This window comes from Juglans regia, chromosome 6 (genome assembly GCF_001411555.2).
Source record: "Juglans regia cultivar Chandler chromosome 6, Walnut 2.0, whole genome shotgun sequence".
Classification (NCBI taxonomy): domain Eukaryota; kingdom Viridiplantae; phylum Streptophyta; class Magnoliopsida; order Fagales; family Juglandaceae; genus Juglans; species Juglans regia.
Window position 1 is genome coordinate 36,014,819 of NC_049906.1, and position 25,832 is coordinate 36,040,650.

The 25,832-nt window shown below is 37.9% G+C and overlaps 2 protein-coding genes across 2 annotated transcripts; one reads left to right on the forward strand and one right to left on the reverse strand.

The window, feature by feature from the left end:
• Nucleotides 1-368: 368 nt before the first annotated feature.
• LOC108983613 (probable cyclic nucleotide-gated ion channel 5) lies at nt 369-19,334 on the forward strand. Its single transcript, XM_018955313.2, has 8 exons — nt 369-508; nt 1,534-1,613; nt 2,762-3,344; nt 4,596-4,808; nt 15,372-15,655; nt 16,849-16,960; nt 17,444-17,680; nt 18,338-19,334. The coding sequence occupies exons 2-8, from the start codon at nt 1,585-1,587 to the stop codon at nt 19,037-19,039; spliced, it is 2,160 nt and encodes a 719-aa protein (XP_018810858.1). The 5' UTR covers nt 369-508; nt 1,534-1,584; the 3' UTR covers nt 19,040-19,334.
• Nucleotides 19,335-19,988: 654 nt separating this feature from the next.
• On the reverse strand, nt 19,989-24,124 carry LOC108983614 (transmembrane 9 superfamily member 8-like). Its single transcript, XM_018955315.2, has 7 exons — nt 23,877-24,124; nt 22,613-22,777; nt 22,412-22,521; nt 22,193-22,301; nt 21,978-22,090; nt 21,663-21,816; nt 19,989-21,521 (listed from the first exon to the last, which is right to left on the reverse strand). Exons 1-7 carry the CDS (start codon nt 24,000-24,002, stop codon nt 20,364-20,366), a joined length of 1,935 nt encoding a protein of 644 aa, XP_018810860.1. The 5' UTR covers nt 24,003-24,124; the 3' UTR covers nt 19,989-20,363.
• Nucleotides 24,125-25,832: the final 1,708 nt, after the last annotated feature.

Sequence of the window (25,832 nt, forward strand, 5' to 3'; positions counted from 1 at the left end):
CTATCTAGGATGCCTTCCGTTTAATTTTTTATTAATAATCATTAAGCTTTATTTGGATAGTGTAATTATAAAATATGAAAAAAAAATATTATTATTAAAAAAATTATATTATATTATTATTTTAATGAATCTAATAGCTAATCTAATATAGAGTTATGGATAAAGAGTTTTTGAATTTATAAAAAATATATACTTTTTATCAAATTTTAAAGATAACTTTGATGAAACTAGAATCGAAAATATTATTTTCATCCTTATTTCCAAAATATCTAATAATTTTTTCTAGTTTAAAGTATGTTTCAACGAAATAATTATCATTAATATGAACAAGACAATATTTAAGGTAGTAATTTCCCACTTCTATAGAAGATCCTTTGACTCCTTCTCGGTTGTTTTCTTTTCTTTCATGTTTATTCGCTTACAAATATCTCCCTCTCTCTCCATCCAAATTTTGTGTTTTTCTTTTCCCACTTCAGAAGATGAGCTAGATTAGCTCGAGAGGTTCACAGTACGCCTCTTTAACCCCTCTCTCCGTCTCTCGATTTTCCATCCGATTTCAGTTGCTATCATATATACACGTGTATATGTTTTTACTTCTATATATAGTTTTTCAAAATGGAATTTTGCATCGCATTTTAAGTTTTTAGTGTAACTTTATTGGGTGAGTATTAGAAGTAGATTAGTTTTTGGAGCTGTTTTGGGAATCTGGAGGTTTGGAAAGTATAGTCGTAATCTTAAAGACAATTTTTTTGGCCATAATCACTCTTGTTCATGCCCTTTTCTTTTTTATTCTAGATGTAATTATTGAAATCCAGTGGTCAACGTAGTGCCAATAATTGGATATGCTTTTAAGAATTGCAAAGCTAAAGGAATCGACTTTTGTAAGCATATGATTGAGGTTTATTGCATTTGAGTGGCCCTATTTGAATGTGTTGGAAATGATTTTGTAAAAGTTGCGGCTTTTAATTTGATATGATTTTGCTTTGACTTCAAGGTAATTTGTATCTTGTATAGAAAAACATGTGAACGTGTTAATTGGACTATCTGGTTTCAATGCTTGATAACTTTGGCTTTGGAAATCGAGAAAATAGATATTTTTTTCTTTTACTAGATAGCTAACTGACTTTAGTTCCAACACTCGTAATGTATGATAATTAAAATCGTGATTTATCTAACTGGATGCTCTTATTCGCTGTGGAAATCTATCAAACACATAGTTTGGGCGAACTTTTGAAACACTATTATATAAGAGTCCTTGAAGTTTTCATCTCCCTATGCTGCATCTCTTATTTCTTCCACTATAGATGCAAGGCATTTGTGTCAACTCATTAGCTTAATTAGCTTGAAAGTTTTAGGTTACCAAGAGGTACAGAAGTCCTGAGTTTGTGGTTGGAAATTAAAGAGTTTCTAGTGTCATATTTCCCTGGCCGCTTGGTTTAAACTTGTTGTACAGCCCAAGCTTTTAGGTGGATTTGATTAATTTGATCAGCTGATCAGTTTGCATTTTAATATGAATTATTTCATTGTTTGCAGGTTTTTTAATGTTGTAAGGAATGTTGGATTGTGATTATTAGGTCAAATTACATGGGTGGCCAGCGCGAGAAGTTTGTTAGGTACCAAATTAGTTCTTCGCACAATTATTGCTGTAAATTTATGAAACAGAAGAAAGTTGGTCTGTTTATATATTGAGAAATGATGTGTACTTATAAAAGAGAGTATGTTTTATTTTTACGGGGTTTTTATATCTTCTGAAAATATCTTTTTGGGAAGTATATAAAATGACCATGCAAGTTAGCTATCACATGTTGGTACATATGCAAGTTTTTCTTTATGAAATTGCTGGGTATGAGATCTCTTTGCCAGTTATGTCTGTTTTTTATGGCCATAATTATGCATAAATTGCGATAGTAGAGTTAAAACTTTTTTAGAGCAGAAGTTGTTTTCAATCACTTGTAACTCGTAGCTATTTTGTAACTCGTAGCTGTTTTTACACAGGTAAGTTAAATCTTCCCATTTTTTAAAAAAACTAAGTAAAGTTTTATCCAAAGTTCTTGTGGTTCATGGGATGATGGGAAGGCTTTGAGTTTTGTTTGAAACTTCCAAATTTATTTTCAATTCAATCATTTTTTATCTGTTTATTGCTTTCATTTGTTGACCAAGGCCAGTATCAATTCCATTATACAACTTTTGATACTCGCCTTCACCGTTGTAGATATTTTTTTGTAAGGTAAATTTTAATCAAAGCGCAAAGGAGCACAATCCAAGTATACCGGAATTATACAATAGGTTGTAGATATACTTAATAGTAATAAAAGGAGAAAAAAAAAAACGTAGATGTTGCTTAAGTCATACAATGGATTGTGATCGTGTAAAAAACCAGGGTTATTGTATCCCTACTCGAACCTCTCCCATTATTTATTGAAAATCACTCGTGGTTAGAGAATGCTGCAAGAGTTAAAATACCTTTATGCTCCCATCTTCTTATGATTAGCCAAACGCCCACAACAACACTCTCTTCTAATGTTCTACAAATCTTTTGAATGCTTGTTCTTCTTGCTTGTCTTGGCTGGGTGTATCTCCTTTGCATACTTCCTGTGAATTTGGGTTGTGCCGGTAGGCCGTAGTGCTCTTTTTAATGAAATTTTTGGTATCTACTTATCAAAAAAACGTTGTTGATTGTAATTGTGTATGAGCTTCATTTTTTTCTGCTATGGTATGAGAAGCATCTTATTTTGTGCATGGTGGCCCTTTTTTTTCCCAGGTTGGATGACTTGGATTCTACATTATCATCATCTTCTAATACTGGAGTAAATAAATGTGGGTTTGATGTTGATGGATTTCGCCATGCTGCTCATCCAAGAGATGGAACATCTAGATCGTTTAAGAGGGGAATGAGAAAGGGATCTGAAGGGCTTAAGTCAATTGGTCGATCACTTGGATTTGGGGTTTCTCATGCCGTGTTTCCAGAAGATCTTAAAGTTTCAGAGAAGAAGATATTTGATCCTCAAGACAAACTCCTCCTTTTCTGGAATAAACTCTCTGTCATATCATGCATTTTGGCTGTATCTGTGGATCCACTTTTTTATTATCTTCCGGTCATTAATCGATCTTCAGCTTGCATTGGTATAGATCGAAAGTTAGCCATCACAGTTACTACATTGCGGACAATTTTCGACACTTTTTATCTCATTCACGTGGCCCTTAAATTCCGAACAGCTTATATTGCCCCATCGTCCCGGGTTTTTGGACGGGGTGAACTTGTGATAGATCCTGCACAAATAGCCCGGCGATACCTGCGGCGGTTCTTTATCATTGATTTTATTTCTGTGCTACCCCTACCACAGGTTCAGAAGTTCATCTACTTTGATTCCATTTATCTATTCACTAGGCTGCATGCTTCCACCCCATTCATACTTTCTCCCCATGTACTTGGATAGTGCCTTTTCACTCATTAATAAAACTGATCTGCTTTATCAAAAAAAGGGAAAAAAAACACTGATCTTCTTTGTATGCTGTTGAAATTATACAATTGTGATGCAATATACAGCAAAAACAGTTAAGCTGACTGTTGTTTCAACATGATTTCCATGAGAACCATGTAGTGTATTACTCAGTTATTTAGTTTTCCTTGTTTACCTTAATTTTATATTTGGACTGAGTGAATTTGCAGTGATGCACACTTTATTACGTCAACAGTGTTCCTTTTATTTTACTTTGCAGTCATTCCCAATACATCACATTTCACTTTTTGCTGCTGAAGTGTTTTATTTTATGTAGGGTAATTACTATTTCCACCTTTTTTTGCATAATTAATAATATTTTCATCCATCTGCAAGACTCCTATTCGAAAAATATAATGGAGAGATATATGAAAATGATTGCTTTTACTGAAAAATTTTGTTTAAATCTTTCAATGAGAGAAGCTTTACAATGATTGAGTTTTTTATTTGATATGGGTATATGTGCTCTTTGTGCCTCTAACATTGTATTAGAGCCTTCTCTGTTTATTTTGTTTATTTGTTCTTTGGCTCCACTTGCTAGTCTTGTTGGTCGCTGTTTCATTTGATCCTGTTTGTTTGTGAATTCGTTAGATTCTATATGTATTGGGCCTGGGTGTGAGGGGAATGTTAAGAGAAGTCTTATATCGCTCAAGTTTCATATTTGATATCGGTTTATGTACTAGCTGGGCTTCTTGACTGAATAGTTCAAGGTTCTGGGTTGGATGTTAAATACCCTCACTCGAAAATTATGGAGCTTCTCATATGTCAAACACCTAAAATTAAATGATATATAGTCCTTTTTACTTGTGTCTACTGGCATGCCCCAATGACATATGATCTCACTAGATTTTTCAGCCAAGATGTAGCTGGAATTGTTGGCCCCATTTTCATGAAGTGTTGTTTACCTCAAGTGAATTTTGGTGTCTGTATAGGATGCTTTTTCATTGCTCCTTTAAGATGTGCTAGAATAGAAATCAGTAGAGTTCTAAAAAGTGTGTTGCATTGTAAATTTATAACTTCCTACTTGAATATTTGCAGTGTTAAAAGAACATCAAGACTAAATCCTTTTTTTTCATCATTTCTCAAACCGTGCAGATTGTGGTTTGGAGATTTCTTCAGAATTCAGAAGGTTCAGATGTAATGGCTACAAAACAGGCCTTGTTTTTCATTGTCTTACTTCAATATTTTCCCAGATTTCTTCGAATATTACCTTTAACTTCAGAACTTAAAAGGACAGCCGGTGTATTTGCTGAAACGGCTTGGGCTGGTGCTGCATATTACTTGCTACTATACATGCTCGCTAGTCATGTAAGTTTCTTTTTGGTTTGGTATTGTTTATCTAATTGATTTTAGCTAATATCAAAATATTGAAAATATATATTTGTAAGAAAAAGCATGGTTTGGCATGGAAAGAAAACTTTTTACTGCAGAAGATACATTATTTTCAACCGGGTACATATTTATAATCGTACGGGATACAGCAATTGCATCAGCCTGTTACCCCGGCGTACCTTTGATCCGTTGAGCGAGAGACCTTCCACGTGGTGCATTTCCTGCTTTATTTGACATTTAAGAAGTATTTTAGATCAATTATTCTATGGAATATGTTGGAAAAGATCTCATGAAATTCTCAATGTAAAAGCAAACAGTGGGAATGAAGTAGGACCAGCAAATAAACATATCTAAACAAACAATGCATCGATAGAATTCTGGCAGAATTACAGAGTGAAGCTAACACCCATTATGATTTATCAAACAAAGAAGGCAAAACAAAGGCAATTGATTCACATCCAATGTAGCAAAAGAATCATTCTTGGATTTATAGCCAAGAAGATTTGCCGTTAACTCAGAAATATTAATTTAGTCGAGGCCATATTGTTAAGTGACTTCTAAATATAATTGCACAGCCCCAGGTCAAGAAAACTGCACCATAATTTCGTCCTTCCCTAAGTGAGACCAAATTAGCTGTTTTATTGTAGAAAGTGTTGATTTTTTTTGTCAAACAAGCAACAGAGAAAAATTGTGTCTAAAATTTTGGGAATCATACCCCAATGCACCAAATTTTTATATTAAATACTAACTATCCAATTTATATAGTTTTATTCTTTTATGTTCGGCAATTTGTCCCAGAAAAAAAACAAGACGACAGGTTATGTAGTATATGTTTGAGAAAACATTTTTATTTTACATATAAAAAAAGATGAGTAAAATATGCAAGAATGATTTTATTTGTTAGGACTTTTTTTTTTCTTCCAGGGCTGGGATTCATTTTCATAGTGACATGTGTCTAACTTTTGTAGTAAAAATTTTTTCTCTCCGTACAAGCTCCTCTTTTTTTCTGTTCCATCTTCTTTTTCCTGAAGTTTGGGGGTGATTCGTTAATGGCTTTAGCTCTATCTGAAGCCTAACTTATCTTGGTGCATTAGTTAGTTTTCATTCGATAGGTTGTTACCCATGAAGTGCATCAGTATTGAGTCTAAAGTGTTTGAGGTGGCTGGGGTTGGGAGGTACGTAAACATTACAGAGAGGGGATGGAAAGTTGTAAAAAATTTGAGTTTGGGGTTGGGGACAGTACGTTGGTTCTCTAATGCGTTGGAAGAGTGCTTGTTGTTAGAAGGAAAGGGATTCTATACTGCTTATCGGGATGGGGACAGGGGATACATTGCTCAAAGGTGTTGTAACTCAAGGGGAGAATATATGGCGTTGGTGGAGTATGGTGGGGGGGGACGTCGAAATTTCATCTTCATCCTAGGTGACAAGGACAGAATGGGCTGGAGAAAATTAGTGGAGGTGCTGAAGGAGGGCAGCAGTGGTGGTGCTTCAAGGTGGTCGTTACCATTAACGACGACACAAAATTCAAACTTTCCTTCGTATAGAGACATTTTGCAGGGGGCAGAGAGTTGGTGAGGACTAGAGACGGGAATAGTGTTGAGAAAGTAGACCTGTTGAAGTCAGGACCCGTCACTTCTTTGAGGAATGCTTAGTTGCGGGATGGAGGTGGCAGAGTAGTTGCTGGGATGAAAGAGGAAAATCTGCTGCAAGTGTTGTGCGAAATGGAGACGCAGCTGGGAGAGCTGACTTATAGGGTGGAATACTTAAAACGCTGCGTTGAAATTAATGAGAGGGAGGGATTGAGTCTGGGCCAGGGGAGGAAAAATTTAGCCCAGCCGAGTGAGCCCAAAGGGAAGGCAACGTCCGTGGGCTGCGATGGGTCTCAGCCCACTAAGGCCCAACAGAACGTTGGAGCCTTTTGGAGGAAGAAAAGCCCCCGTTCCCTGATGGAGGACGATGGCCCATCAGCGGATGGGGCCGAGCCACCGCCGGCGGTGAAGGGTCGGGCGACCCCACGGGAAGTTGCCGTGACGCCGATGGATGGCTAGTCGTTAGAAAATGCATTCTCGGAGCATGGAGGAGGATTTTCTGCTGCCTCGAATGAACACGAAGACCCAAACAGTACACAAACCATAACGATGGAAACCATCGACGCACAGACAACGTCGCCGAAGCCATTGGCGACGTCCGCGAGTGAAAAGGCGGGGAGTTTCACCTTAGAGAAAGGAGAAATTTCGGGACAAAAAGGGTCGACTGTGGGCGAGCCCTCGCCTTCTAAACAAACACAGATAGTGTCGACTGAAGTGGAGGAGGCTATGGGTGGGTCAAACGAGGGGTTTTTGGGGCCGGAAGTGGAGAAAATGGTCACATCCATGGCGGGAGGAGACTTTGTCGATGGACAGGAGATGGGTACTAACTGTTTGGCTCTGGTTATGGACTCCGTGGGCAGTGAGGAAGAGAATATGGGAAGCCCATCACCCTTACAGATGCTCCCACCGCTAATAGCTCCTCAGGCATCAGATTGGATACTAAAAAAAGTAAAGGAGCTTCATAGTTGGGTGGGAATTTCCTGTGATGGGTATGAAGACCAATTCATGGCCCTTCTAATAGCCATGGAAGCTGGTAGATCCACAGTAACGAAGTCAACTGTTAAAAAAGAGAGAGAGCTGAAACGGTTGCAATGCTCCATTAATTATGATAATAAGGAGGGCGCTTCGGGCAGAGATAGAACAAAAGGGAGGGATGTTTCTTCTGTTAATGAAGCCTAAAATAATGTCTTGGAATGTGAGAGGGATCAATGAAGTGAATAAAAGGCTATATATTAGATCCCTCCTCCGAAGTTGGAAAGTAGACATTGTTTGCCTACAAGAAACTAAGTTGGAAGTTATTTCTCTTCGCATCATTAGGAGCTTGTGGAGCTGTGTGCAAGTGGGATGGCATTACTTACCGTCCATTGGAGCATCCGGGGGTATATTAGTTATGTGGGACAAAAGAGTGGTGGAAAATAAGGAAAATTTCATGGGGGATTATGTGGTGGCATGTTCGTTTATGAATGTCATCGATGGCTATCAGTGGGCTTTTGCAGGCGTTTATGGGCCTAATCTTGATCGGTCTCGAAGTTTACTTTGGGATGAGTTGGCCGGTATTAGCAGTTTTTGGGACTTACCTTGGTGTATTGGAGGTGATTTTAATGTAACCCGTTTTCCGAGTGAGAGATCGGGTGGAGGGGGCTACAACCAACCTATGGTAGATTTTTCTAACTTCATTTCTGAGCAGAATTTACAAGATTTACCTCTTGCAGGCGGTTCTTTCACTTGGTCTAACAACCGAGATCTTCCATCTTGGTCAAGGATAGACAGATTTTTAATTTCAACGGATTGGGAGGCACACTACCTGAAGCTTATTCAGAAGAGACTACCCAGGTTGTGTTCAGATCATTTCCCTATTCTGTTGAATTGTGGGGGCATTAGAAGTGGTCCAAGGCACTTCAAATTTGAGAACATGTGGTTGAAGTCAGAGGGGTTTCTGGACAGAATAAGACAATGGTGGTCTTCTTACCACTTCCATGGAACTGCTAGTTACAAAATGGCTTGCAAATTAAAGTCGTTGAAAAAAGACTTAAAGGAGTGGAATAGATAAGAGTTCGGTAATGTGGAAAGCCAGAAATCGGTTCTAATGGAGGAGCTTAAGGCTTTGGAAGGTGTGGAAGAGGTGAGGATTTTCTTTGAAATCGAGCGGGCCCGCAAATCCCAAGTGGTTGCGGACATTGAACGGCTATCTCTATTGGAAGAAATATCATGGCGTCAGAAATCACGGGTGTTATGGTTGAAGGAAGGGGATAGAAGCACCAAGTTCTTTCACCAAGTGGCCAATTCACATAGGCGGAACAATGCGATAGATACCTTATTGATAGACGGGGTGGTCTCATCCAACCATTCCGAGATCTCAAACCACATTGTTCAATTTTATGATACATTGCTTTCGGAACAATTTGAGTGGAGGCCGAGACTTGACGGGATGGCCTTTGATGTTCTTGACCCACAAGTTGCGGAATGACTTGAAAGGCCTTTTGAAGAGGCAGAGATTCGGTCGGTGATCAAGGGTATGGCGGGTGATAAAGCTCCAGGTCCGGATGGTTTTTCCATGGCTTTTTTTCAGACGTGTTGGGATGTGCTTAAAGATGATATCATGGGGGTTTTTCAGGAATTTTATGGAAGCGGGCGGTTCGAGAAAAGTCTTAATGCTACTCTCTTAGTTCTCATTCCCAAAAAGCCAGGCGTGGAAGAAGTGAAAGATTTCCGCCCCATTAGTTTGGTGAGTGGTATGTACAAAATTCTATCTAAAGTATTGGCAAACAGACTGAGTAAGGTGATGGAAAGATTGATTTCGAAGCCTCAAAATGCATTTGTTCAAAGTAGGCAAATCCTTGATTCGGTACTGATAGCCAATGAATGTTTGGATAGTCGAGTTAAATCCGGAGAGCCTGGAATCCTTTGTAAGTTAGACATGGAGAAAGCTTATGATCACGTCAATTGGAGTTTCTTAATTTATATGTTGGAGAGATGTGGCTTTGGTTCTAAATGGTGTTCTTGGATCCTTCATTGTATTTCCACAGCATGCTTTTTAGTATTGGTGAATGGGATGTCCAAAGGTTTTTTTAAAAGCTCCCGAGGTTTGCGACAAGGAGACCCCCTTTCTCCTCTTCTATTTGTTTTTGTGATGGAAGCGTTCAGCAAGATGATTGGAGGGGCAGTAGAGAGAGGGTTCATATCAGGATTCTCAGTAGGAGAGACAAGTTCAGGTTCACTTAACATTTCCCACCTTTTGTTTGCTGACGATACTCTAATCTTTTGTGAAGCCAGACATGAGCAAATTCGAGCTGTAAGAGCTCTTCTATTATGCTTTGAAGCTGTGTCAGGTTTGAAGGTGAATTTGGCTAAATCATAAATAGTGCCAGTGGGACATGTACCCAATGTGGAAAGTCTGGCGTCCATCCTGGAGTGCAAGATATCTCAGTTGCCTATGAAATATCTCGGTCTTCCGTTGGGGGCAGCATTCAAATCGAAAGCTATTTGGGATGAAATAATAGAAAAAATGGAAAGGAAACTAGCTGGTTGGAAGAGGATGTACTTATCTAAAGGGGGCCGGTTAACTCTCATAAAAAGTACTCTTTCTAACTTACCAACATACTTCCTTTCACTATTCCCACTTCCCGCCAAGGTGGCTCATCGCATGGAGAAAATTCAACGTGATTTCTTATGGGGAGGGATCAAGGAAGAGTTTAAATATCACTTGGTGAAATGGGCTACAATTTGCTCCCCCATTAAGGAAGGAGGTTTAGGTATACGGAATTTGAGAGCATTTAACCAAGCCTTGCTTGGCAAATGGTTATGGAGATACCACCATGAACGGGAGGCCTTCTGGCGAACCGTCATTGCCTTGAAGCACGGGGAATCATGGGGAGGGTGGTGTTCCAATGAGGTGAGTGGTCCCCACGGAGTAGGGCTTTGGAAACATATCAGAAGAGGATGGGACATCTATGCAGCACACACTTGCTTCAAAGTCGGAAACGGTGTTAAGGTAAAATTTTGGCATGACTTATGGTGTGGTGATCGGGCACTCAAGGATGTATATCCAGGAGTCTACAGCTTAGCAAGACGGAAAGATGCATCCATTGCCGATCTACTTAGCTTTACAAATGGCTCCTTCCAATGGAACCTTACTTTCAATAGAAATGCACAAGATTGGGAGATGGATGACATTTCGGCCTTTTTTGACCTTGTGTACTCCACGCGGATGTCGGGGGAAGGAGAAGACAAGTTATATTGGCGTCCCTCTAAGAAAGGAGTTTTCACGGCCCGCTCGTTTTATCATTCCTTACATGTGCACAACTCGGTCCCGTTCCCATGGAAGAGCATCTGGAAGACGAAGGCACCTCTAAAGGCAGCCTTTTTTGTTTGGACTGCCACGTGGGGAAAGATTCTTACCATAGATAACCTGAGGAAACGCGGCATCATAGTTATGAATTGGTGTTATATGTGTAAGAAGAGTGGTGAGTCCGCAGACCATCTCTTACTACATTGTGAGATTGTCAGGTCCTTATGGTCCGAGGTCCTAGCACGGGTGGGGTTAGCATGGGTGATGCCAGAAAAGGTAAGTGAGTTTTTAGCCTCTTGGAGAGGTATTAGGGGCAACTCTCAAATTGCCTCCATATGGAAGATGCTACCTATTTGTCTATGGTGGTGCATTTGGGGGGAGCGGAACGCAAGATGCTTTGAAGATCAAGAGAGATCAATGGAAGAGCTTAGAACTTTGTTTTTTAATACTTTACTCCATTGGTCAATTGTAATTGATTTTCAGGGCAGGTCTTTTCACGATTTCCTTGTATCCCTAAGCTAGACTTAAATTTGCTCATGTATATGTCCCGTATACTTGGGCATCCTTTGTATCACTTTTGATCAATAAAATTTTGTTTACCGATCAAAAAAAAACTTTTGTAGTATTTGATTGCATGCATTTTCAATTTAGGCTGAGAAACCCATTATAGAACTTATAATTTGCCATCTTTGAACCCATTTCCGAGAAGAGGCCAAGGAAGAGGACCTACAACATTACATTGAACTTTAAGAACACTTTATGTGGTTCTTCTCCCTACCCACTTTAGTTATTTCATTTGTTTATTGCAAACAATCGAAGAACTAACATTTAGTGGTAAATCAACTTTTGCTTACAGACAATGGATTCTAACATAGAATGAGAATCTTATGACACCCACATTTTGTATCCAGCTAAAATTCTGTAAAGGCGGAGAATATCTTTTATATATATATAATTAATAAGAGTTTTATTACCAAAAATAGGCATAGCCCAAGTACATAAGAAGTACACAAAGGAAATACCTACATACAGAAGCTAAAAAGATAGAAAAAACTAGAATAACTCCAACACATCATCACCATTCATTACGAATATCTAGTCATCCTTCAGATATTTTGTAGCATCTGCACCATTATATGGTTCAATAATGAGGTGTGGCCAAAGCTATTAAAGAGTTTAACTTCTCACAATGTCGTCTTATTTGAGTTTTTCATGTTGGATGTTAAATTTTTTGTACTTTTAAGAACTTCACCACCAAATTACCAGTACTTGTTTTTTGATAAGTAAATAAGTAGTTTTATTGAATAGAATGAAACTAGGCAATGTCCAAGTACACAGAAAGTATACAAAGTGAAACACCTAATTACATTTTAGTGAACTGAAAAGAATATAGAAACTCATGGACATTCCCACCCTTCAATACAATAGCAGAAAACCACTGTAAAAGAGAGAATATAAAAAAATTCCAAATTTCCCCCACTGCACGCTCCTTGTTGTTAAAACACCTATCATTCATTTCCAACCATAGACACCATATTAAGCACAAAGGTATATACGCCACGCTGCTGCCAATTGTGTACTGATATGCCTCCTGTTCCAGCATGCTAGTAATTCTACCACACTCTTAGGCATTACCCAACTCAGTCCTGCTCTATCAAGGATACCAGCCCATAATTCCCCCGCCACTTCACAATGTAAAAGCAAGTGATCTATCGATTCTCCATTCCTTTTGCACATGTAGCACCACTCCATGACCACCATACCCCACTTCCTTAAATTATCAACCGTCAAAATCTTTCCAAGCATAGCTGTCCAAATAAAAAACAAAACTTTAGACGGAGCTAGTGCCTTCCAAATACTCTTCCACGGGAAGAAAGTGGGCTGTTGTACTGTCAAAGCCTTGTAAAAGGATTTAACAATAAACTTTTTTCTCCCCGTTTGAATCCACAACATACGGTCGCCCCCATTTCCTCCTACCTTTGCTAAATACAAGTAACTATAAAAGGCTGCCATCTCATCAAGTTCCCAATCCTGAGCATTTCTAGTAAAAGTGGCATTCCAAGTTACCGTCCCATTGGCACAACACAACAAATCTGAAACTGCCTCTTGCCGATTTCCAGCCATGTTAAATGCGACTGGAAAGTCAATGGAAAGAGGGCTCTCCCCACTCCAAGCATTGAACCAAAAGCAGAGTCTTGCTCCATCACCCAATCCAAACCTAATATGTTTTTCAAAGGTGTTCTACCCCTTTCTAATAAATTTCCATAGGCCTACCCTCCTTAGTACACCATCCCCCCCACTCACTACCATACTTGTGTTCAATTACCTCTCTCCACAACGAGTTCCCTTCCATTTGATACCTCCACAATCACTTATCAAGAAGGACCTTGTTGAAGATGCTCAAGTTTCGCACCCCTAATCCCCCATTCGCAATCGGACAGCACACCCTTTGCCAACTTACAAGATGAAATTTGATTTCCTCCCCCATGCCACCCCACAAGAAAACTCTAAACAACTTTTCAATACGGTTAGCCACTCCCACCGGTAATGGAAAGAGGGAAAGATAGTAAGTAGGAAGGTTGGAAATGGTACTTTTAAGAAGTGTTAACGACCCCCCTTTTGATAGATATAGCTGCTTCCACCCCGATAATCTTTTCTCAATCTTCTCTACCACCCCATCTCAAATGTTCTTTGCTTTCAATGACGCCCCCAAGGGGAGTCCAAGATATTTCATAGGAAGTGAAGCAATTTTACAGCCCAACAACTCTGCTAGAGAAGCAATATTACTCACAACCCCCCACTGGTACCAATTCCGACTTCCCCAAGTTCACCTCAAGATTCAACTCAAAAATCAACTCTGAAATGTTTTCCATTACTCTTGTCGACGTAGATGACTCCGCCCTCTCACTAGGGAACCGAACAATGTTGAAATCACCACAACCATAAAGAATATAGACCCGCAAGAGCCCACCTCCACCCATCCTTAGCATTCCTAAAAGATACAACCATAGAAAAGGACCCAATGCAATTCTCTACCATCTCCACCACTCTCCTGTCCCACATCACCAACACACCTCTCGAAGCCCTCGACGAAGCTAAATAACACCACCCCACAAAGGAACAACCCCACAACTGCGGATTATACTTCTATAGACACCACACAATTTAGTCTCTTGTAGGCAAATAATATTAACTTTCCAACTACGGAGAAGAGATCTAATGCGAAGACGTTTTTTCACGTCATTAATTCCTCTTACATTCCAAGACAGTATTTTAGGCTTCATTAACAAAAGTAGAGTCCCTCCCTTTTGTTCTATCTCTCCCCGAAGTTCCCTCCTTGTTATCATAATTGATAGAGCATTGCAATCGTTTCAACTCTCTCTTCTTTCTAACAGCTGACTTCATGGCCGTGGAGTGGCCAGCTTCAATGGCTATTAGGAGAGCCATGAATTGTTCTTCAAAGACAGCATCATACTTCCCTCTTATGTACACCAAGACTCAAGTAGCCAACAACAAAGTAAAAGCAGCCCTCTTTCTCAATTAAACTACATTTTATTTCTGTCAAAAACTAATTGAGCAATGTTGGGCCTAACTCCCGAGTCCCAAACCAGATATCTCCTCAATGTTCAATAACAGATAATCAACTTCAAACTAATAAAATGGAGGAAAATGGAAGAAGTTAAATGACTTCGATCTGGGAGAATCTTTTTGCTAGAAGTGTGATTTTTTGTTTGAAGCATATGAAGATGCTTTTGTCATGGTGATCGATTGTCTACAGTTGAAAGATGTGTGGCATGGTAATTGTTGATGTATGTGTACAATGAGTGGAGGTTGCTTGATCATAGGAATTGCAGATCAGCTGCAAGTTTTATATAAGTCCCTAATATGTCCTTTTCTTTGAGCTTAAACTACAAGCATTAAAATTTTAGCTTGTTTTTGCTTATCTGAGCATGATTCTAGTATTGATCAGCTCTTTAAGTTGCCTTTGAAAGTTGGTATAAAATTGAGGTAAAAAAGAAGGAAACTCTTGGATTGTTAGAATGTTTTGTTCCATGTATCAAGTAACTCTGGTTGCTAACATGCTGGAAGCACTTAGTTGTCGCAAAAGCAGTAAAATTTGGAACTATCCAATTTTTCCTCCTAGGGACTATCTGGATTGAGTTTATAATAATAATGACGATGACGACAGCAACAATACTTACAATGCCTGTTAAACTTGGCCTGTGATCTTGGCTTTGTTTTTGTGATCCTTATATGATTGGATCATAGCCTTCAGCGGTGTTCTTCATCCTTTCTAGATTTATGGACTTTTTAAGTTCAAATTGTGCATTTAATAGGTACATTTCCTGTGGTACCTAAATCTTCTTCCTTTTTTCTTCCAATTAAATCATATTGAAGAAAAAGAATGACATTTCCTCTGACATTCTTTAATAACTTTTTTTGATACGTAAAGTTATAACATTTATAAGCTTTAATAACTTATCATGTAATTTATTTTCCTGTTAAAATAATTCATTTTAGAGAAGCATCTGCAATCCTATTTAAATCTCTCATATGTTTTCAGTAGACTGTTTGATTTTAATATTGATTCTATAAAGAAAGAAACAACCCATTTGTTGGACACATTTTCTATACAGTCATACAGTGTATGAATCTTTGCAGATAGTTGGGGCATTCTGGTACCTCTTAGCTGTAGAACGCAATGATGCGTGCTGGCAGCAGGCTTGTTCAGATAGAGAAGATTGCAAAAGATCATTGCATTGCAACAAGCAAACCATGGGAGAGAAGAGCTGGCAGACTCTGCTCAATTCAAACTGCTCAGCAGATGATAACTCACCATTTGATTTTGGAATATTCAAAAATGCTTTGTCATCTGAAGTCGTCTCATCCATGAAGTTTGTCTCTAAATACTGTTACTGTCTGTGGTGGGGGCTACAGAATTTAAGGTATGTTAATGTTTCTTTTTTCCCTTCAGGAGGTGCTCTATAAATGAAAGGAGAGTTGGTTATTTTGCCTGGTGTGGAGTCATTTCAGTTTTGGTATTTCCCTTTTTGGAATTTTGCTTATTTGTGCATTCAGATTATTGATGCCAATTCTTTGCCGAATGACGTAGTAGTAACAGTGTGCTGCCACTGCTCATATTTATTTGGCATTTGGATGCATAACTTATTTTTTTATAATTATTAGATATTTTATTGATAAGTACACAGAGTATACAAGAGGTACACCAATCTAGAAGGTGAGAAAGATACTAAAAATTCATGCAAGTTGAGTTCATCAAAGTTTATAGATACAGTGCAAAGAGAAAGATTATAGATAAGGAAGTTCTTGAGCTCCTCCACCGTCTGCTCACGGTCTTCAAAAGTTCTAAATACACAAAATGAGGCAAATAGGGACTTTCTCCCATTCCAAATACACCAAATGAGGCAATTAGGGACCATCTTCCATACAGCTGTAATTTGCAGGCTGCCACCTAGTTTTCTCCAAGCAGAAAAAGCTCTGCAATTCCTCCAGGCATGACCCAAGCCAATACCCAGTTTGGTATTATCTTTTTGTTGGTTGATCTTAGTCACATGACATTGATTGACCATAGTCATCTGAACTTATATATTCATTGACCACCATAAATTTTACACAGTTGAAACCATTGGATTACAAACGCATGTGGTTCCACACTTCCACTTAGATCCATGCATCTAAAATGGCATCTGTTGTTTCTGCCACACCTTGCCCTCTGAATGCAACAATATGTCCACGTAAATTATCAGCTGCAGCCTCAAACCCATGAAACTAAGAATTTGGAATTTGGATAATGAACATTGTCTAGGTTATCCATTCAGCATAATAATACACTCGTGATTTGTCCTTCTTAATGAATTTTGTCTAACATCCATTCAACATGGCAACATTGTCTATCCTAGCTGAATCACTTGTGTGAATGACAAAATAAAAATGGACAATTAGTTTAAAGTTCCCAGTCTATTTAACTTCATCCAATACTAAAAAATGCAACCATGGTTCCTCATCCACTCATTATCATGAAAACTAGAGCTATAATTTGAAGTAAGCTTTTCTAATGTTCGAAATAATTACATTTAATTTTCCACATTTTGACTACATTTCCTTGTTTTTTCTGTAGTACACTTGGCCAGGGACTTCAAACCAGCACATATCCTGGGGAGGTTATATTTTCCATAGCACTAGCCATACTTGGACTCATCCTCTTTGCACTTCTGATTGGCAACATGCAGGTAAACATGTTGAATCATATGTTTTGCTTGGAGACTACTGATGTTTCTGGTGATGGTGCGGTGATGGTGCATTTTCATATATAGGCAGCCTTGAATTTGGTCAACAAGATCAATCCTTGTTGGAACCTCATTGGAAACAAAAATTGTGCTTGTATTTATTTAGAGATGAACAAAAGATGTGAACTGCCCAATAAGAACAGAATTCGAAAAAAATAACAGTGTAGCTACCCCCATGTAGTAATTATAATCTTCAATGCCCAAGTTCTGCTGTCTGCTGCATTTGTTCTCTCTTTTTTTCTTGGAATTTTCATTTAGAGAGAGAGAGAGAGAGAGAACATGGGAGGGGAGTGAAATTTTCTATATACTGTGGATATTAGCTTCCTTTCTATTTCTCTAGATGCATGTCTTTCGAAATCTTGACACTGTGGAAGAGACTGGAATGAAAAGCGGAATATGAAATTCTGGATATTGGTATTGTTGCAGACCTATCTTCAGTCGCTTACCATTCGACTCGAGGAGATGAGGGTTAAAAGGCGTGATTCAGAGCAGTGGATGCATCATCGCTTGCTCCCACAGGACCTTAGGGAGCGGGTTAGACGGTATGATCAGTACAAGTGGTTGGAAACACGTGGGGTGGACGAAGAGAGTTTGGTCCAGTGTCTACCAAAGGATCTTAGGAGAGATATCAAGCGACACCTCTGTCTGGCGTTAGTGAGGAGGGTAAGATTGTTAATCCTTTTGGTACACGTATCTGTCCTTTTCATTGGTGGGGATATAAACATATAAATCGCACAAGATACAACTGAGCATTGTGACAATTTTATCCATATCAAAAACTAGGAAAAAAGATCATATTATATGTTGCAAAACGTTTTAATCCCAAATCTTTTAGCATTCCACTTTTTGTTTGCATCACAAGGATCCAGAAACTTGTCATTTACTTGATGAAAAAAAATATATATTTTTTGAATGATAATAGTTTCTGTTTTCCATCATATTGTGCATAACTTTCTACCCGTTAATTATTGAGTTTTTCTCGATTAACTCATGAACCCAAGTACTTCATCAAGGACTTTCAAGTTGTCATATCTGCCAAAGAAAGAACTTGAGGTCATTATTAGGATACTAGGTGTTCTTGAGAAGTTGGTATCTGTCTCTGTGTACATTCTCTTGTATCTGTTCTATTTACTCAGGCTATGCATATTTCTTGTATTAATAAAATTCTGTTTTTTTATTGAAAAAAAAACAGAAGAAGTTGCATCTGTCTTTGTCATCTCTCCATGGGATCTGTGCTTGTTTCAGTTTCCCATCCAACTGGCCAATGGTATTGGTGTTGTGGTTTGTAAATATGGTAAATTGTTTTGTTGATAATTGTAGGTTCCGCTATTTGAGAGCATGGATGAGAGGTTGCTTGATGCCATTTGTGAGCGACTGAAACCCTGTTTATTCACAGAGAGTACTTACATTGTTCGTGAAGGAGATCCAGTTGATGAGATGCTTTTTATCATACGCGGTCGCCTTGAGAGTGTAACCACTGATGGTGGGAGGAGTGGGTTTTTCAACCGCAGTTTACTGAAAGAAGGTGATTTCTGTGGGGAGGAGCTTCTGACCTGGGCACTGGATCCCAAATCAGGATCTAACCTCCCATCTTCTACTAGGACAGTGAAGGCTATAACAGAGGTTGAGGCTTTTGCCCTAATTGCTGAAGAGTTAAAATTTGTAGCAAGTCAATTTAGGCGCCTTCACAGTAGACAGGTTCAGCACACCTTCCGTTTCTACTCACAGCAGTGGAGGACTTGGGCTGCATGCTTTATCCAAGCGGCATGGCGTCGATATTCCAAGAGGAAGATTATGGAGCTTCAGCGCAAGGAAGAAGAAGAGAGAGCAGAAGGGTCAGCAGGGACCCACAACAATGTTGGTGGAGGTTCATATAGTCTTGGTGCCACTTTCTTAGCTTCCAGGTTTGCAGCAAATGCACTTCGTGGTGTTCATCGAAATCGGAACGCAAAGACTGCCAGGGAACTGATGAAACTGCAGAAGCCCCCAGAGCCTGATTTTGCTGTTGATGATGCAGAATGACTAGTTAGATAACTCGTTTGATATGGCTCATGGCTGAATTTTTAGGACTTCATTTAAATACAGGATGTCAAACTTTGTATAGAAGTTGCAAGGCTTTTCTGGGAGAAAAGGTGAAAGGAAAAAAAAAAAGTAAATATGTTGTTTCCTCGTTTGCCCTTAAATATTAAGAGCCAAGCTGTTGGAAGATTGAACTTTAGGCCTGCCAGACGTTATGAAGCCTGGTGAATAGGCTTTGTGGTTGGTAACATGCTGTATATATTGTAGCAGAAATGGCACTCACCAAGTTTTCCTTTCCCATATTTCATGGTTAAAGTGAATTATAGGCACGCGAAGATGAAATTGAATAAACTAATTCAACTGGACAAATCAAGGGGGGCAAAGAGCAAGAAAGAAGGATGAAAGCTATGTTTCCATCACAAGTTCATGTTCCAGTAATGGATGATGCTATAAATGTTCATTTACCAAGCAGCTGTGGTTGGACGCAATTACTAAGTATTGCTTCCCAGCACGAGACCTGTTCATCAATTATGCCATAAGACTGGTACCGCAGTAGGTAAACTTGAAGGGGAAAAGAGAAATCACTTCACCAGTTAGAATTGAAATATTTCCATGAACCTTATAAAATCAAGGAGGAAAATGGTCCAGAATTGTAATTACGAGTCACATTCAACTGCGAAATAAGTCATTTTTCACGGGGAGACAGGATATCATTTAGAACAGAGGAATATAGATATGATAATAATACTAACTAGAGTGAGGCAGGATATCACTTGGAACAGATTTTTTTTTTTTTTTCAAGACAACCGGAACGGATCAAGCTCGAATCAGAGATATCGGAGTCGGTGTCAGTGCCGTTGTCGATGATCTATCTTGTATCTTCTTTTACTAGCAAAGCATCAATTGATTGGTTTTTATTAATGCCAGAAACAAGGAAACAACCAGCAGCATGGACACAAGAACCCCAACGTTCTTAAATAGGCATGTGGACAAGTGGTTGCTTAACAATTCCCTCAAATGTCTCATACAAAACAAAAAACGGACACAAGAACCCCAACGTTCTTAAATAGGCATTTGGACAAGTGGTTGCTAAACAATTCCCTCAAATGTCTCGTACAAAACAAAAAACAAAAAGAAACAAAGTCGGGCTTGGGGAGAGAGGAGAGAAAGAACCTGTATAGAGAAGACTAAGAATAATAACATTTTCTATGAATTAAAATTCAAAAAACTGAACCCAAATGGTAAGTTCTCCCACGTTTTCATCCCATGTAAAACTCTGCGTGTCCACTGGTACCAAACAGGAAGTCCCTCACTTGGCAAAAATTAACTAATCAATCTTCACTGATGAGTAGATGAGCCTTGTGAACCAGAAGCAGGCATAGAAACCAATTGTACCAGTCAGCACGAAGAAAGCATATGAAGCGATTAGCATGTAGCCGAAGTACAGGATCCCAGACACTGGCTTAGTGATCTCAAGCTTTGTAAAGAAGTAGAAGGCAGCATAGAGGAAGAGGTAGAGTGCTGAAGAACCTGAAGTCAAATACGACCTCCACCACCAAAGGTAGTCCTCACTGCACAGCTGAAAGTAGCACAGTACAATTGTAATCTCGGCACAAGTGACAATAAGGATGACGAAGACAATGAAGAGGAAACCAAATATGTAATAAAACTGCTGCAACCATATTGAAGTGAGGATGAAAAATAGTTCAATAAAGACAGCACCAAAGGGGAGTATGCCTCCAATCAGGATAGAGAATGCTGGGTTCATGTACCAGGCCTGTTCTGGGATCTGCCTAGGGATCTTATTAGTTTTCACAGGATCCTCAATTGCAGGCTTCTTAAAACCAACATAACTACCCACAAAAACAAGTGGAACTGAGATGCCAAACCACAAAACAACCAGAGCAAACATGGTTCCAAATGGCACTGCCCCAGAAGACTTCTGCCCCCAAATTATAGCATTCAAGACGAAAAAAATGGCAAAGACAGTTGCGGGAAATGTGACAGCTGTTTTGAGAGTAATTTTCTTCCATTCTGTTCCCTTGAACATCTTAAAGAGACGGACAGATGAGTATCCAGCAAATATTCCCATAAAGACCCAGAGTAGGAGCATAGCTGTCATCAAACCACCTCTGTTTGAGGGGGAGAGGAATCCAAGGACAGCAAAGATCATAGTCACAAGAATCATACCAAAAAACTGAACTCCTGTCCCAACATAAATACAGAGTAAGTCTGAGTTTGATGGAGGCCTGAAAACATCCCCATGCACTAGTTTCCACCCTGTCTCTTCTTGGGCTTCTTCTTGGGTCTCTAATTGGTTGTACTTGGAGATATCCCGGTAAAGAGTCCGCAACATGATCATAGCCACCATGCCCGAGAGGAAAAGAACAATCATCAAAGAATTAACAATTGAGAACCAGTGAATCTGATCATCAGCCATCAGGAGATAGGTATCCCACCGAGATGCCCATTTCACATCACTCTCCTGCGAGGGTTAAACAAGGGACAAGATTTCCATAGAGAATGTCAAAATAAACCCAATGGAAAACAGCAAAATATTTTCTTTAGAAAGAGGCATGATAACTTTTTTTTTTTTTATCTGTAACAAAGAGGCATGATAACTGACCTGGAATTCCACATCATATGTAAATATAATTTCCTTCTTAGCTTCAACCTCTTGAGGGGATTCAGAGTTGGTAACTGTGCGTTTTGCATGGGGATCACAGGTTTTTAAACGGGTTTGTTCCTCTTTCCATTGACCGTCATATTCATGTTTGATACTGTATTAATCAAAATAATAAAATATCTTTAAACAGGCACAAACTATCAGTTTTTTTTTTTGAGAAGTGAACAGGCACGAACTATCATTAAGAGTTAAATTTGGAGAAATTAGTGCAGTAATAATAACATATAAAGGAATCCTGGAATAATAGACTCTAACCTAAATGGTTTGACCTCAAACCCAACAATCCTTGATAGGTCTGTCACTGGATCTTTGTGATATTTGACTGTAAATATTAAGTGATTGTGGATAAAATGCTTTTCTTCCTTGCTCTGCAAACAATTAAGTTAAAAACTCAAAATTGCTTGTAGGACTACATAACTAAAATTTTTGGCTAGCTTGTTAAAACAAATGGTAATTGTGCCAGCATTTACCCCTGCATATTGTCCTCTGAGACCCACATGGAATCCATGTTGATAAACTATTGAATTTTCCTGATCAGGCCTTCTTATAGGAACAACCAGAGGAAGATTATCCAAAATCCTGAAATTCAGCACAAAGATAATAAAAACAAATTATGCCATACAAGTCAGTCATTTCTGTTCACATAAGATTACAATTCACATTCAAACTCCTCTAAAATACTTCCTCACATGTTCACCCGATACTCATCATCTATCTTTTCCTTGAACTCCTTGGCAGTTTTCGCATCAAGAGTTGTATGACATACAATATTGCACATCTTGGGTTCTCTCATTTTAAACTGAAACAAACAAATTCATTTAGCAGCTTACCAATCAAACATAAGAGACTGAACAAGAGGACCTGTAAATTGCCTGAAAATTCTAACTTACTGCATAAGGAGAGTTTTCAATGCGATCACCACGAAGAACTTCCCCAAGATTTTCAGCACTGTCAACTATTTTTCCAGGACGACAATAAGGAAGGGAATAGTAGGAATAAGGAAGTTGGGTTTTGATAGACGTCAATTTGTTCACTTTCACGTTCAAATCATCCCCCTGCAACCAATGTCACATAAAACTTAAAATCTACATCAGATCAACTCATCTAACTGGAAATCATTGCTAGTACACGACAGTAAAACATGACTACACAATTAGAAAACACATACAGCACACTTGATAAACAACTGGAGGATTGATCTCATTATACACGATTAAAATAAAAAATTAAACCTCTACGAATGAGGGAGTAGACCAGGTACACGGTGAAAGTGAACATCTACTTTCATACATCATATGCTCAAGTAACTCAACAGAGATTCAAAAAAGGAGTATTCTTCTCTGTATGTGTAAATGTGTATGGCCATTTGAACTTCTGAAGCAAAGCTTAACTTCTCTCTCATTCATATAATGAGGTTTCACAGAGAGTATGCTTTATCTACATGAGTTGTGGAAACCCCTTTCACTAAAACTTGGAGACAGAGTCACAAAGGGTACCTATAGGAACTAGGAAGCAATGTGAATCGCAGGAGTCAAGATATAATTTGTTACTAGGCTGCTTAAATCTGCATATTTTAAAGAGCCAATATATATCCCACCTTGCAAATACAGAAAAATTTTGGAAGTACCCAGGAATTGGAAAACTTCAAAACAGATATCCCAAAAAAGAAAGGAAAGTTCGGGTAATAAAATCTCAGAACTTTTTCCAAATATAAATACTGTGAAAAAATGAATTCCATTATTAATTTTTATTCCACTTTGTTTCATTTCATTTTTCTCCATGGACAGCCAAATCTCCATCATTTTCGTCTAGATTCAAGAATTTTTCTTCTTTACTTCCTAAAATTTAGTCTAGAAACAGAAACGCATGATTAAAAACAACATTTAACACAAATGAAAGCAATAGCAAACCACCGACAAATTGAACATCCGTCAATACGTAGCTAAGCATAAGCGAAAAAACACGTTCAAAAAATAAAATTAAACAAAGATTAAATCAATTATAGAAGCAATTATTTTCTCCAGAAAATCAAAATTTAGAATAACTCGCACGCAATTGCCAAGCCTACACAAAGATCCAAAAAACCGCTACCAAAGATCCAGCCCTAGATGCAACCAAAACACAGGTATACATACACATATATAAAACACGTACATTTTTGAAATCTTGGGGAGCGACACCAGGGAGGTAGAAGCAGTGAGCAGCATGGACGAAGAACAAGACAAAAAGACTCAGACTCAAAGAGATCCACCGGTGAAGAGCGAGAGGTCCTCTCGCCATGGCTTCCGCAGAAATCTGAATTCTAGATCCACCAAAGGCCCGACCTTTCTCTCTCTAAAACCCTCTCTCTCTCTCTCTCTCTCTCTCTCTCTGAGAATCTCACTGGGGACTGGTATATGTGGAAGCTACGAGGCACGACCTGACCATATTGCTCCTTTATTGCCGTCCGATCTTTTACAAACCACGCGATATGTGGTCGAGATTCGATCACCATAAACTCTTTCGTTCGTCAACGTTTGCTTCCTTCACTTATACGGTTCTAACTTCTACACGTCTTTAGAGTACTTTTTTTTTTTAATTCTTTTGTGAATTTCTTAAACTTCTTAATTATTAAAAATAATTTATTTTCATAATTTTTATTTTTTATAATCTATCATTTCTAATCATTCCCCTTTTTTTTTTTCTTTTTTTTTTTTGAGTTATACGCAAAAGTGACGAGATCAAATAAATTTAGGTCCTCTTTGTAGATATATATGATTTCATCTTATTTTATTTTATTTCATTATTATAGATTTTTTAAATTTTTACATAAAATATAATAAATAATTCAATTTTTTCAAATTTTAAAGTAATAATAATATTAAAAAATAATATTCTAATAATATTTTATTCAAATCATCTAAAATCATCTCATCTCATCTCATCTCGTTATTAAGCCTTAATTGAATATGACTATTAGGATTTTTAGATAATTATCATAAAATATCTTAGGAAATATATGGAATCATAATCCTAATTAAATGTTAAAACATCTTAAGATATATTAATTAACTAATTACGTAGGATTATAAATTATAAATAGCCTTTATTTATTAATTAATAGAATAGATTTTGTACGACTGATTTAGTATATTTTCAAAGCAAATCATGATTATGCAATATAGGAGTTACTTTAGTTTGATATGTCCTATTAAACTATTATTTTGAGATCAACATATAATATAATGTTATGTCTGAATTTTATGTAAAATTGGGAAAGAGATAAACACAATAAATAAACTTTATAATATTTTGTTATACTAAATTTGTAAGATCTTGTGAATGATTTGATGTCACCATCTTAATGAATAGACTATATTTCATGTACTTATGCTTTGTAACTTTTTTGCACTCACATATAGAACCATAGAGACTAGAGTGCAGCAAGAGACTGTTGAAACTCCATACCCCAATTCCATGCAACCAAACAAGGCATATATATATATATATATATATATATAATATATGGTAGGAAGGAGTTGATACAAGAAAATCTCAATTCAATAATAAGGTTTTAAATGTGTCCTGTTAATGTCAAGTAGTCACTTTCAGGGCCATTTTAAAATGTGTATAAAAATCGAGAAAGGTAAGTGGGGAATATGTGCCCTACTTGAATTTTTATAATAAAGGGGGAAAAGGTGGGGAATTAGGTCTCTTGTCCTATATTCTTTTGAGACACAAACTCTCAAGGGGTCCTTCTAAATGTGTACTACTAAATTGCACCTATCTATAATAAATCTTGAATCATTTGTAATGTTCCTTCAATTTGTAAATCTTTTTTAGTCAACATCTTAATTAGAAATTAATTTGCAATATAGTCCAAATAAGTAATTAACATATTAATAGATGCCTTGAATTGCAGGGTATAAAAATGAGTCAAAGTTACCTAAACTTAAGAGTCGGGAGAGAAACAGATACAACAATCGAGTCTTATAATAGTTATTAAACATTTGTGTTGTTCAAAAATTCCACACGAACAATCATTTGAAGGGATTTCTCTTTTCGAGCATAACTAATTTCTAGTTTAGATATGACATTGGCCTGTTTGGATAGTGAGATGAGATGAATTGA